The sequence below is a fragment of the Morus notabilis genome, unplaced genomic scaffold (genome assembly GCF_000414095.1).
Source record: "Morus notabilis unplaced genomic scaffold, ASM41409v2 Scaffold165, whole genome shotgun sequence".
NCBI lineage: Eukaryota > Viridiplantae > Streptophyta > Magnoliopsida > Rosales > Moraceae > Morus > Morus notabilis.
Window position 1 is genome coordinate 970,981 of NW_010363979.1, and position 14,140 is coordinate 985,120.

A 14,140-nucleotide genomic window follows, 5' to 3' on the forward strand; every position below is an offset into this window, starting at 1 on the left:
CATTCATTCTTGAATGTTTTCGGGTTAAAGAAGAAGAAGAAGACAACTCAAACGGAAGCTGTGAGTGGAAGTGGATCTTCATCAATAAGTGGCAGTGGCGGCAGCAGCTTCAACGAGCTTATGGCGTACCTCAGTGAAGGTTTAGTAGTCAGCAGTGCGGTAAAATCGTTTGACTTAGTTCAATGGTGGAGGGTACGGGCATTAACTTGGTCAATCCTAACTCGATTAGCAATAGATATATTTTCGATCCCAGTCTCCACTGTTTCATCCGAACAAGCCTTCAGTACGACAGGAATAATACTTAAGGAACGCCGGAATGCATTGTAAAGGGATATTGTTGAAGCCTTGGTTTGCATTAAGGATTGGAATCGGGCCGAACAACGTCTACAAGATACAATTTCACGGGCAAGCCAAGAATGGATTGATGAATTTAATCGATTAACATTTAATTTTGAAGACGATCCCTCAGCTTCAAATTAAATTGTAAATTTGTAATTTGTAAATATGTATTTACTTTTTACATTGTATTTGTAATTTAATAAATTTGTAAGTTTGTAAAATTTATAATTCGTCACAAAATGATTGCACTCTTTTTTCCTTGCCAAGTTTTTATCCCAATTGGGTTTTCTTGGTAAGGTTTTTAACGAGGCAATCATGAATTACAAATTTAAAAATTAATAAAGAAATAATTTTTTTATATAGTTCGTGTGTTCATTTCAAATTGTAATATATATATATATATAAATTGTAATATATATATATATATATATATATATATATATATATATATATATATATATATATATATATATATATATTACAATTTATATATATATATATATTACAATTTGAAAGGCTCGGGCGGCCTAATACAAGCCCGCGGCCCGTTCAAGGTGAAATTCGGGCTCGGGCGGGCGGCTCGGGCAAAACCTCGGGCTTTTTGGGCGGTCGCAGGCGGCCCGTCCAAAGTTCTAGCACTATGTGTGGGCGTCTGATCCCAAGTATGCTAAATTGAGCACTAGGCTACTAGTACCAACTCTTTTAGAGCCCTAAAAAAAAAAAAAAGCTCAACACTTATGGCTCATTTAATTCGCTGATTCAAATTTTTAATTTGAGTTGAGATGTAATTTTATATGAAAGCTTTTTATTGTAGCAAAAAAGTTAAATGTTGTTGTTTCTGAGAGCTTTTTACTCTAGCAAAATTTGAATTCTAAACTCGAATCAGTGAAATAAACGGAGTTAAAAACTCTTAACCACAATCTCAATCACTTTTTTTTTAAAAAAAATTTCCTTTCTGTTAGACCACCATTTAACCCCTCTTCTACTCGTTTTAATCTTTCTCACTCCTTATTAAGTCCTCCGGCTTTTTGCATTTTTCCGTTTCCTTTGATCCCTCCATTTTCTGCTCTTTTATGTTCAAGTCATAGTCCTTTTTAAATACGAATTTAGTTATAACCTCATAACATACATGCAAGCATGCATCGGAATACAATTGGGCAAAGCATATGCACTTGAACCGTACGTGTAAAAAAAATACAAAAACAAGAGTGGATGTAGATTTGCCCAAGTTTAATATATATATACACACATTTACGAGTGTAGTTTTAATGGTTATTCTAATCTTTATTTAATAGTGGGTATTGTTATTTTAATAGTAAGATATTGATTCGACGGTTATAATAAATTAAATAATTGATTAAAAAAATTATGAGAATTAATAAAAATAGATTCTTATTACGTCACATCATCAAATATCTATATTTGATGAGTAATCAACGATAAAAAACTAATCATTGAAAACTATATACTAAATATTTATATAAATTAATTTTCAATAATTATATTTCTGTAAGTGGTTACCATTATCAAAATTATATACAAAATAAGTGATAGTATTTAACGTTTTCAAAAACAAATACATCCGAGTGAATGTGATACTTCCATGTAAAAAAAAAAAATAAAAAAATAAAAAAAAAAAAAAACCTCCCTAATAAATCGCTTCTTCATGCTTTTAATTGGCTTCATGATTGGATCTCCCTCCCTCTCCACGGGGTTCTTTTCCACCTAGCTTGGCTCCATCTCTTCTTCTGATCTGATCATGGCGGATCATTCCCGTTCCCCGAAGACGGATTTCTACAGCACCCTCGGCATAACGGCGACCTCATCCATTAAAGAAATCTGCAAGGCATACAAATCCCTTGTCCTGAAATGGAGTACTCCTGATAAGAATCCCTTCAATCAAAAAGAAGCACAAGAGAAATTCACTGCCATCAACGAAGCCTACGACAAGGTAAACATAATTAATCTGCCCACAAAAATTCACGCAAAAAAATAAAAAATGAGAGACGGAAAAAAAAGATCATGCAAAAATCACGTGCGTGCCAGCAATAGTCACATTTTTCATGCAGAATTTCCGAGAAAGAAACTATCGTATAGGATTTTAGAAATAGATCTGAAAGCTTAATGAAACTTTTGAATTTTCATTTTTTCTGAGAAATTTTCATGTTTTTTTACGTACCCTTCAATTCTTTCAGGCTATCAAGGGAAAAAGATTTGACGAAGATGATGAGCTGACGATAAGTGAACCAACAACGATAGGGTTTGATCATCACAAGAGCGTAGATGACAGTTTCTTTTCACGTTCTAATTCATTTTTGTCAAGGAATGCCACGAGTAGGAGATGTAAAACACCTACACCAAATTTTTCAAGGGACATGAATCACCGAAGAAGTGCCTTGGAGGAGAAGGAATTCTCGAACCCTTTTCCTAGAAACATGAGTAGAAGACGCACACCCGAAACCCACATCCACACGGCCTTTCTATCGAGAAATAAGAGCACGCAGAGCACGACTCCTATCGTCTTTTCCCAATCCACGGCGAAGAAGAAACCTGCCCCCGTCGAGAGAAAGCTTGAATGCGCGCTCGAGGAGTTGCTCGACGGTTGCGTGAAGAAGATCAAGATTACTAGAGATGTCATCGCAGAAACCGGGTTTGTTACTCTTACCCGTTTTCTTCTCCCCTCTTTTGCTTTGTTTTCCTGATAAAATCCTCGTTTTTTCGTGTATTTTTCTGAGGAACTAGAGAATGTCTTCTACCATTTATGTGGACATTTTCATTCTTTCAGATAGACAGTCAAGATTGAATCCAAGTAGCTATGAAATGGTTGTGATATGCGTGAGTCAGTTGATGTATGACAAGAAAGAAATTGACATAATATGTACTAGAAAAACCTCAGAAACGTCACTATATAAGTAGAAGAATAATTAAAAATAATAAATAATGCTACATATTGATTGATCATGATAATCTGCTAGTAATAACTAGTATGGACCTTTTTTTTTGGGGGGAGAATATAATATCTAGACTTACAAGTTTAGTTTTAAAGACACAAGTTTTGTTTGCAAGTCGTGCTCTTAGTTTTGCAGGGTAATTGTCCAAGAAGAAGAGGTACTATGGATAACTGTGAAGCCTGGATGGAGAAGAGGAACGAAGATCATGTTTGAAGGAAAGGGAGATGAGAAACCAGGCTATCTTCCGGCCGATATAATCTTGTTGATAGACGAAAAACGACACCCTTTGTATGAAAGGGAAGGTGATGATTTGGAAATAGTTGTTGAGATTCCTTTAGTGAAAGCTCTCACCGGATGCTCAATCCCAATCCCTCTATTGGGAGGTGACAACATGACACTGTCGTTTGATGATATCATATACCCGGGCTATGAAAAGGTTATAAGAGGACAGGGCATGCCGAACCCTAAAGAGCAATCGAGGAGGGGCGACCTCCGGATCAAGTTTCTTGTCGAGTTTCCAGCGGAACTGAGCGATGAACAGCGAGCGGAAGCTGTTGATATTCTGCAAGATTGTTCTTGATCGTCGAATTCAATAGTCGCTTTTCTCTTGTTTGTTATCATTCTGTAGGGAATTCAAATGCTTGTACAGTAGTTAAAGAAGAAAAGGAATATTCTAGTTTTCACTCTTGATCAATGGTAGTCTTATCATATAATAGTTTGCATGAACACTCCCAATTGGCATTCAGTTATAAACAATGTCACGCAATCATGAACTACAAAATGCGATTGCAAAACAGCAAACAATTGAGGAAAATGAAAGTGTTTGTGCATCAGAATTTGTGCCTGACAAATTTGAACTAAGTGCTTCTTTGATAGGAGGGAAAAGCTGTAGGAAAGATAGAGGTGAAAAGATTTAGCGGAAGGATTTCGAAACCATAGCTGTTTGGTAGGAGGGAATGGATTGGTTGAATAATTTCAAATCCTTCGAAAAACCCCAATCTTAATCTTTTCAAAATATTCAGAGATTAGAGAAGAGAATCCATACCAAAAAACAAAACAAAAAACAAAAATAGGTTTATCCCCTTCCACCTCTATTTCCCTAAGGACATCCACACTGATTCTGTCCAGCAAACCAGAATTTTTTTATTCAGCAACCCAAAAAAAAAAAAAAAAACCAAACCAGAATTTCTAAAAGAGATTTGCTGGGAACAATTGGATGACGTGTTAGAAAGAATCATTGGTTAAAACTCTGTAGAGTGGATTGTTAACTTACAAATAACTATATGATAAAAATATTAAGCGCGTTTAAAACTCGTTCTAAAATAACTTTATTTTTTGTATGAAAATGAAAATGAAAACGTTTTCAATCTCAAACGGAATTCATTTTTAAAATGCGCTTGGTAATTTTATCAAAAGATTATTTTCAATATAAAAAATCCATTAATGTCTCTCTCTCTCGTAGAGCAGAGAAAACAAAAACAAAAAATAAAAAACAACTAAAAATCATTTTTTATTTCTCTCTCATTTTACACTAAACTAAAAAACCGTTTTCATTTTTATTTTTTATCTTTATTGCGCCAAACGTCGTCTTGAAAACGTTTTTATTTTTTCTTTCTCAAAAAACGTGAAAAACAAAAATGGAATCAATTCCAAACACGGCCGTTATAATCTTACAAACACAACAGACGATGCCTCTTAAGTGAACTACAACAATACAACGACTAGAATGGCAGCTCATCATTACACAGGTTTCTTCCAAGTGAAGCAACCCATGGCCAATTCTCACAATTCTCGTCACTCTTTACAAGTAGAAAACAGAATGGGGGAGAAAAAAGGAAAGGTAAACCATCATCAGTCAAATTTTGGAATCGAATTGAAATACTTTTTAAGGAAAAGTAAATGTTCTTTCATAGATGTTTGTTGGAATCTAGACATGAAAAATCAATAATATTGGGGCGTTTCTACAAATTCACTATGCATGTCTAAATCTTACAAATGCATATATTTATATAGACGGTGGTCATAACTTCTAGAGCATTATAACACTCCTACTTCAAGCACTAAGAGTATGTACTTATCCGAACGAATTCTGACAAATCAAGCAGATAGATAATGGAGATTTGTTTAGTAATCTAGATAATTGTTTTTTAAATAAATCGACTTTACGAACTTGAGCTTTTTGATACTGGTTGTTGCCTGGCAAGAAAAGGAACTTCCACCAATGTACCAGTAACGTTGTCGCCAACAATTACAGTGTCTCCTTTTGAAGCAGCCTGTCTCTTGATGTAACCCAAGCCAACATATTGAGAACCGTCCTTCTTTCCAGGCACACAGCTTGTCAGCTTCCCCACCTGCTCAAATTTTATTGATTATAATACACACACCCTGAAGCTCTTTATTCCTCTTATGATTAACATGTTTTGTTTTTTTCCCCCTTAAAAAAATAAGAAAATTCTATCTAGGATCCAAAACCGTAAAGTTTTATGTTTTTACATTTTTCTTCTTATACTTTAGTGTTAAGGAAAAATTACATTGTGGTACCCTATGTTTTATCAAATTAGTGGATTGCTACCTAGTGTTTAGATAATATCAAATGGGCACCTCATACTTCAAAAAATGGCCTTGGAGTACGCAGAGGTTGTTTTTTGGCACTTGAAATGTCTTTTCTAACCACTAGGAAAAAAGTTCCCCCCCCCTAAAAAAAAAAAAAAAAACAGAGAGAGAGAGAGAACCAAAATCATTCTTAAAAAAAGGGCATAGAGGCATTTTTTCTTTCTTGATATTATTTATATTTAGACTTTTTTGTATTAATGAAATTGCTTTGGTGTTTTTATTTACGAGGGCATATATTTTAAGTCCCAAAAAACAACATGGGGTACTAGAATGACATTTTCTAAAGGTATGGGCTACCAACTTGATATTATCTAGACATTAAGCTACCAATATACTAATTCGATAAAGCACAGACCACAGGGTACTGAGATGTAATTTTCGTTCCGATTAATCAATTGCAGTAGAATATAGTGAAAAACAAAGCAGAGGGTACCTTTTTCCCATCAACTACAAGAGGGCTGCCTGGTTCTGCGGCTGATGAAAGCAAAATCCCCCATAGTCTCTGCTTGACGCCATTATACGTTATGAGTCTAGAGATGGTCTCTTGTCCCTTGTAGCACCCTGTAGTGTGTAGGAATTAGACTTGTGATGCTACCATATTTCTTTTTCGGATATTTTTAAGCAAGAACTAGATACCTTTATCCAGAGAGATTGAGTTCCAGAGACCAGCCTCAAGGACATTAAATTCGTTAGTAAGCTCTCTCTGAGGTGCTGGCCTTCCTGAAAAGATGAAGCTAGGTTGATGGTCAGTTAATCACAGAAATGGAACTTCTTAAAACAACACAAAATTACACTAAAACAAAGTATCTTAAGAAATACGATTTATATTTATTTTCCGATTAATTAATCCACCTCGAGCTTCATTCCAATTTTGGAACGAAAGGGTAAACACAATCATTCCACTCCTACCTCAAGAGAAGTTCATTCTTTTTTTGGTCTACTATGCCACAAGAGATTAGCCCAACAAACATAAAACAACTTTTTTGTTAAGAAATTGCAGTGCGTTAAATTGAAAACAGTACAAAAACACCGAGGACAAGAAGTCCACAGGTGAAAGCAATCAAAAAGAAAAGCAAGCAGAAAGAAACCCCGGAAGAAAAGACTTTTAAAAGCCTATTACATCTTTTCAACTCAGCACAAGGGAAGCCCTTTTAAAACTCTATCAGTAGAAGCCCACAAAGTGGCTAAATATTTAGCTTTCTTGAAAAGGGAGCATCAATACAATTTTCTTTTCCTTCAAAAATTCTGTTGAGTCTTGTAACTTTCTATTTTTAGACCTTTTCAGAGACTGGTCCTCCCTTTTATAGGGTTTTATATTTTCCATTGTGGACCGTTAGTGTCCTTTTTCTGTTGTATTCATTCACTCTTATTAATAAATTTTAGTTCTCATTTCTTTATCCCAAAAATAAAAAAAAATTAAAAAATTAAAAGAATCTGTTCTCTCTCTAGATGACCCAGAACAGAAAGTTACTTTACTACTCAAAATGACATTACTAAGAAATTGTAAAGTGAAATTCCTAAAAGGGTTTGAATTCAAACACAAGCAAAAATGGTTTCTCATCAGACTCCGGGAAAGCATGTACACAAATTTTATACACTTTAAGAAACTTAAAGATGTAAACAGAAAAATTATTGGAATCAGTTTGCTGCTCAGAATGTGCACTAAAAGTTATTTCGGTGAAAGAAATTTCATCCAAATCATTCGAGAGACAAAATTGTGCAATTATTTCCATCTATATTTCAAGATTTCCACAAAGTAGTAGGTGTAGCTCAGTCAAACAAATTTCATAAGTTAGACTAAATAAATAAGCTCATTGCAAATCAACTGTAACAGTAATGGACTTAATTTGGATTTCTCGACTCTACATTCAAATAAAAAGATGTTTTCTATATGAAGTTTGTATATCAAAGCAGCCTAATTTGCAATTACGTAGAGTTTGATGAAATACAACTAAATGTGAAATGGCATTTCCAGTTTCAGCTAATTTCCACACCCAAAAAAAAAAAAAAAAAAAAAAAAACTGGAAAAAGAATTTCTCTTAATAGAGTAAAACTATTAGGGAAACTTGAATGGTGCATACTCAAGAAAAAGAGAGCTGGTATTTGAGAAATATAAAATGAGATTAAGTAAACATTACTCTTGCAGAGAAAAGGTCACTATTTACTACCTTGAAGAACTCTTAGTTTTTCCCAAGCATTAGAGCCCATTGGAATAGCACCTTTGGAAAGAATAGTCTTCCAGACAATTCCAGCAGCCGCTGGTGACATCAACACCGAAAAACCATCTTCAGAAATGATACTTCCCACCCCAACAGTTACGGGCATCCCATTAACCTGTAAGGTAACAAGGGATCTGATTCATCATATTACTATTCAAGGCACACAAGTATATCGAAACGGTTACTTTCTCACTCAGTCTCTAAAAATCCTTGAAGCTTACACTAAAATGCTGATGTGTCCCATATGATTGTCCAACAAGATTACCCAGGTTCAAGTCTTCCATTAGCTGTTTTGGTCCACAAGTACAAATATTAAGAAAACATGGTGATCAAATACTGGAATGTTGTCTAATATATGAAAAGGTCGTGACATCTCTTACTTGGCTGCTTTTAGGTCCCACCAAAACAAAGAAGCTAGTTCTCTTGGTGATATCTTGGATATCTACCTTGTCAGCAAAAAATATGTATCTACAACAAAGAGGTAAAAAGAAGTGTAAGAATCACTGCATATGTCCTTTGATCGATGAAGTTTATGAGGAAAATATATGAAACCAATAAATTGATTGGAATATTACAACAGCCCCTGGAGACACTAGTCCTGATATTGAACATTAAAAAAATATATAAATATTATACTACACGGTCCACATCTACTCGGTAAATACAATGAGGTGAATAAGTTGACGCCTTGTGTTATTCCGCTTTTAGAGGCATATTTTGCTTCAAGGTAATAGCTTATAGCCCCCATATTATAGTAAATGCCAAAGAAACTGGAAGAATGTCTCTCTTCTCTACGTTAAACCAAGCCTAGTTTCCCGAGAATAACTATTGTCTTGGAAGGAACCAAAAACAAAAAACAAACCGTGTTTGGAATTGATCCCCTTTTTTTCACGTTTTTCGAGAAAGAAAAAATGAAAATGTTTCCAAAACGGCATTTAGCGCAATAAAGATAAAAACAAAAATGAAAACGATTTTTTGTTTAGTGTAAAATGAGAGAGAAATAAAAAACGACTTTTAGTTGTTTTTCATTTTTTGTTCTCGTTTTCTCCTCTCTCGAGCAGAGAGAGAGAAAGAGAGATATTAATGGGTTTTTTTACAGTGAAAACAATCTTTTGATAAAACTACTAAACGCATTTTCAAAAATGATTTCTGTCTAAGATTAGAAACGTTTTCATTTTCATTTTCATACAAAAAACAAAATCATTTTGGAACGAGTTCCAAACGCGTCCAAAAGTTTTCATTCCCACAAAATGAGTTTGCCTAACTACTGATCACAGGGCTAGTAAAACTAGGTTTCAAACCAATCTATATCTAGTCTGGCAAGTTTGGGATACAAATATTCAAGGCTTATGGTGGATTACAATCCCCCTTTCCATTCTACTCTTTTGTATTTCATAGAAATCATGATTCTTTCCAGAAATCAAACAAATAGTATGCGGAGAAAAAATTCCTTTTCAGTTTTCAGAATATCTGGATTGAGGCATCAAAGGAAACCACTACGTTCCCCTTGACTCAGACAGAGTTCTAGTGTACCTATATTTTCCTATTAAACAATATCCTTATAGATTCTATGACCCTCCTTAGAGGAAATAAGCATAAAACATCCATGTCAGTCAACTAAGACCTGAAAGACGAGGGAGACGAGAAAGCAAAGAGAACGGAGAGATGAGCTTGTCTAAAGCATAGACAGAGCATGACTGCAGCACCTATGAGTGAGACTGTGCAAAGGTGACAAAATGTATAAAGTACCCTCAAAGTTGATGTTCTGTACAATATGCCTTTTCTTTGTTTAACAAAATTTCGGTTTATAATATGTAAAAACAAAATAAAATATCCTGAAAGAATGTTTAATAGCACCTTTAAGTTGGATAAAAACTGAAAGTGTGGTCCTTCAGGAGCAAAACAAAATATCACTTGACAAGTAAAAATACAAGAACAAAATGCACCTACTTTTCCAGCATTTCAAGAATGCTCCTGCAAGTCTCAGGTGAAACCACTAAAGTCACAGCATTTTTCTACGAACACAAAACAGTATTTTAATTAGGTTGACCGTACTAATTCCTAAATAACAGAAAAATCAAACACAACCACTAAACACGAGGAAACTTTACCATGATCCATGCATGTGCAATATCTATTGTCCGAGCCGTTGGTGTCACAAAAACAGTGTCACATCCCTATGGATTTCAATTAGAAATCCTATTAGCCTGTATTTTTGCATAAATATAAGAACAAGCCTTGAATTATGAATTTCTTCCAATTCCACAAATGCATTCAATGACAATATATTCCATCGGATACCTGTCCTTCATGAAGAACTTCAAAATTCGCAGTGCTTTGGTTGTGAAGAAACTGGATGCGGTCTTCTCCGCTGACTGCACATCAATTGATCCATGACATTTATTAGTGAAATTAATTCAGGCAATTAACTAACTAACCGCCGATTAATGCAGAGTTGCAGCAGTTTGAATGGGATGACTGACAAATTGTTACGACTCAAAATTGTAAAGAGTAAACAATAACTTTACAAGTTTCAAGGCATAAGGAGATACATGGTGAAACTTGCTACAATCAAATATGAACCGCTTCTCAACATTTGACACTTTTTTCCAAGTAGCAATGTTTGACACTGTTTGATGTTGAAAACTATGCAAGCATCAGTTAAATATTGGAGTGACTACTGAAGTGGCCAAGGAAAATTTGTATGGAGAGCACTTGGATTTCTTTAGAGGTGTTGAAGAAAATCAATTTTCAACGTACCACCAGTTGTCTATATCTCTCCGAGTTCTAACTATGTATTACAATAAAAATTATTTTCTGGGGTTTTTCTACATCACATGTAAAATGAAAAGCATAAAACGGAAAGAATAGTAAGGTCAAGGGCAAAGTACCTCTTATTCGGCCAAAATGTGAAAGATCAACTACCTAAGCAATTAAGATGCCAAAAAAGATATCAATATAACAAGTGCCAGGAAAAGTATTGACATAACATAAATCACACAACAGAAGTACCGGTTATGTTGTTTTGTTTTTACTATTAAAAAAAAAAGTTAAAGAACATTTACATTTGACTAATACAAGTCCTCCAAAATAATTAACTTCACAAATTACACGTACTGCCAATGTTCTTTTCAATTTGCGAGTGACCTTATGAGTAGACTACTGGGAAAGAGCAATTGCTGCCATGACACGAACTAAAATTACTATACCATACATACATACATATATGTGTGTGTTTGTGACTGATGTCTTTAATATGAAAAAATAACGTCATCAACTCGGATTCACAAAGTGGGTTTCGCGGGATTTCTGGGTATAAAAAAAAAAAAAGCATAAAAATGTACAAAGTTCAAATGAAGTTCAAGACTGAAAAACAAAAGCAATTAATACCAGACCCAGAAAAGCATGATATATAACACAAACATTAACCATTCTATTTGCGAGAAGATAAAATGGAAACAATAAAAAGAAAAAGAATATAAAAAAAATAGAAAAATAGAAACCCACCACAACTCCATTGTAGGCAGCATCCAAAGCTTCATCGTCATTATCAAAAGTCTCGACGACCCCGTCATCCGAAACCTTTGCCCCTGCAGTTTCCAAGCTCTCCTGCAGTGCAAATTTTCAATTTCCTGGGGTCATTTTCTAGGAAAACAAACAGAACCCAGAAGAGAAAAAGGAGCTTACGAGAAGATCGTGATCGATGGGAGGAGGGGAGAGGTCAGAGGGAAAGGCGGCGCCGGCAACTAAGCTGTTCTTCCTCCTCTTGGTGGTGCCGGTGGTGATGGTCCATCTCCCCCAGGTGCTCTTGTTTCGAGAAGAAGGACAAGAGAAAGGACGCCATGGATGGAGAAGAAGATGAAGCTGAAGCTGAGGAAAACTGACGGCGGAGGTTTTAGTTAAGGGGGATGATAGAGTTGTAGTTGACATTTTTGGATTTTGGATTCTGGGTCTGCTTTGATTTTCAATTCCGATTAGCTCACTGTTTTGCTTCATTCCATATTTGCATTCAATTTATGTGGCGTATCAGGCCGTGTTTTTCACGACTTGAATCACAGTTCAAGCAAAATTTTCTCTAAAATAAAATTTTAAGTTCAACTTTTTATTGTGTATTATTTTCACAATTTTAAGCTCTCGTAAAATTATTTTTCAACTCAAATTTTCAACTAAATTTTAATTCGATACACCAGAAATACTAATATTACTGTTTTTCTTTTTATTGTTGACGTATAAACTCTATTAATATAATATATTATTATTTAAATAAAATAATAACAAAATATATCTATCAAACATAAATGTAAATTGTGACAAAAATAAAAAATAATGCTAACATTTTGCACTATTACTTTTGTGTTGCTATTATATAATTAGGTCTCGTTCAATTCAATAATTTAAATTTTTAATTTGTATTGATAGGTAACTTTATGTAAAAATTTTAATTATAAGAGAAAAAATTAAATATGATTTTTTTTGAAAACTTTTACTTAGTAGAATGCAAAGCAATTTTTGTAATAAAAAAAAAAGAAGGATAACATGGTTTTTGGTCATTTAATAATTTGAAAGCTATTTATTAGATTCATCTCCCATATCTCTTGATTCCTATATCTCTTTTGACATGTTTATCTACGCGTAATTGAAATGGGCATGAATTAGAGTGAGCAAGATTCAAAGTGGGTAAGATTTGGAGTGAGAAAATCAAAGTCAGAATAAGTTGTTTACTTGGTGACAGGATACAGAATCAAAGTCACTCTAAATCCTATTCATACGTTTACTTGCACCTAGAATCAGAATGAAATAATATAAAAGTACTAATGTACCCTTTAAGTCAATTTTATATTTTTAATTTAAAAAATAAATTATTGTACTTATTATATTAAAATTAATCATAATTAAAATATTTAGTGTAATAATAAGGGTGTTAAAATAATAAATATAAATTGTACAATTATTTAAAATATAAAAATAAATTGTTAAAAAATTTAAATAAAATAAATAACAAATAACAAATAATGTTAAAAAATTAAAATAATTTATTAATTTATTAAATAAATAAAGTACATATTTATTTTATTAAAGTTAATAATAATTAGGTTGATATTATAACATTAGGCAATAAAATAATAAATATATATTGTAATTATTATTTTTTGAGTTTTATTTTAATTTTATATTTATAAGTAAAATAGGGGCATGATAGTAATTTAATATTAATATCAGGAATGGGAGTCTCAATCCGTAGGGGGTATCTGAGTGCCAATCTCATTCCTTAATCACAAATTTGAGTCAGGCCCACTAATCTTACTCTCATTATAGGATAAAAAAGAGCAAGTAAACATGAGATTGACTCTCATTCTCCACTCTCATTCCTCAATCATAGTAAGTAAACATGCTATTCATGTCTTCTCTCTTAGTAAATCATGTCAATTAAAATGTCATATCAATTAAAATATCATGATATATCAATTAAAATACCATATCACTTGCAATATTTGAGTAAATTGACATACTATTACGGGGGTACACAAGAAGGAACATTAATAAGATTAACTATAAGGGGACATGTGGGCCGAATTTCTAATAAGATTAATTATAAGGGGACATGTGGGCTGAATTTCTAATAAGATTAATTATAAGGGGACATGTGAGCCGAATTCCTATCTTTTTCACAACTCAAGTTCTATTGCTATAGTGTTTTCTCATAAAAATTCAAATTCTACTTTTTTACTATAGTATTTTTCTCTCATAAATACAACTAAGTTCTTAACTTGAGTTGTAAAACAAACACCGAGAAAGTCATGTAGTTTTTGGAAACTAGATCAATAGAGACATAAAATGTGAGTTGTCATTCTATTAGATGTTTAAAAGATTGTCAAATCAATAAAAAATCAAACGATGGTATCTATAAGTGAAAAAAATAAAATTTAAAATCTCTAGCACTGGAGCTAGTTTTTGACAGCTAGTATAGATTCACATTGCGAACATAGGTTATAGTAAAGCTAGCTCTCTATTCTCTCT

The 14,140-nt window shown here is 33.4% G+C and overlaps 2 protein-coding genes across 2 annotated transcripts; one reads left to right on the forward strand and one right to left on the reverse strand.

Moving 5' to 3' along the window:
- The first annotated feature begins 2,098 nt into the window (after positions 1 to 2,098).
- Positions 2,099 to 3,870, forward strand: LOC21406962 (dnaJ homolog subfamily B member 13). Its single transcript, XM_024170386.1, has 3 exons — positions 2,099 to 2,290; positions 2,844 to 2,989; positions 3,426 to 3,870. The coding sequence occupies exons 1-3, from the start codon at positions 2,099 to 2,101 to the stop codon at positions 3,868 to 3,870; spliced, it is 783 nt and encodes a 260-aa protein (XP_024026154.1).
- A 1,388-nt stretch (positions 3,871 to 5,258) lies between these two features.
- LOC21406963 (putative transferase At1g60990, chloroplastic) lies at positions 5,259 to 12,133 on the reverse strand. The gene is made up of 12 exons (XM_024170400.1): positions 11,810 to 12,133; positions 11,630 to 11,731; positions 11,014 to 11,047; positions 10,424 to 10,497; positions 10,234 to 10,299; positions 10,073 to 10,137; positions 8,503 to 8,590; positions 8,344 to 8,409; positions 8,072 to 8,237; positions 6,540 to 6,623; positions 6,337 to 6,464; positions 5,259 to 5,641 (listed from the first exon to the last, which is right to left on the reverse strand). The coding sequence occupies exons 1-12, from the start codon at positions 12,116 to 12,118 to the stop codon at positions 5,453 to 5,455; spliced, it is 1,371 nt and encodes a 456-aa protein (XP_024026168.1). The 5' UTR covers positions 12,119 to 12,133; the 3' UTR covers positions 5,259 to 5,452.
- Positions 12,134 to 14,140: the final 2,007 nt, after the last annotated feature.

Coding starts and splice junctions, on each gene's coding strand:
- LOC21406962 (XM_024170386.1), top strand. CDS start 2,099: ATGGCGGATCATTCCCGTTCCCCGAAGACGGATTTCTACAGCACCCTC. Junction 2,291..2,843: donor TCAACGAAGCCTACGACAAG/GTAAACATAATT, acceptor AAGAGCACGCAG/AGCACGACTCCTATCGTCTT. Junction 2,990..3,425: donor GATGTCATCGCAGAAACCGG/GTTTGTTACTCT, acceptor TTAGTTTTGCAG/GGTAATTGTCCAAGAAGAAG.
- LOC21406963 (XM_024170400.1), bottom strand. CDS start 12,118: ATGAAGCAAAACAGTGAGCTAATCGGAATTGAAAATCAAAGCAGACCC. Junction 8,410..8,502: donor TGGGACCTAAAAGCAGCCAA/GTAAGAGATGTC, acceptor GGACCAAAACAG/CTAATGGAAGACTTGAACCT. Junction 5,642..6,336: donor TTGTAGTTGATGGGAAAAAG/GTACCCTCTGCT, acceptor AAATTTGAGCAG/GTGGGGAAGCTGACAAGCTG.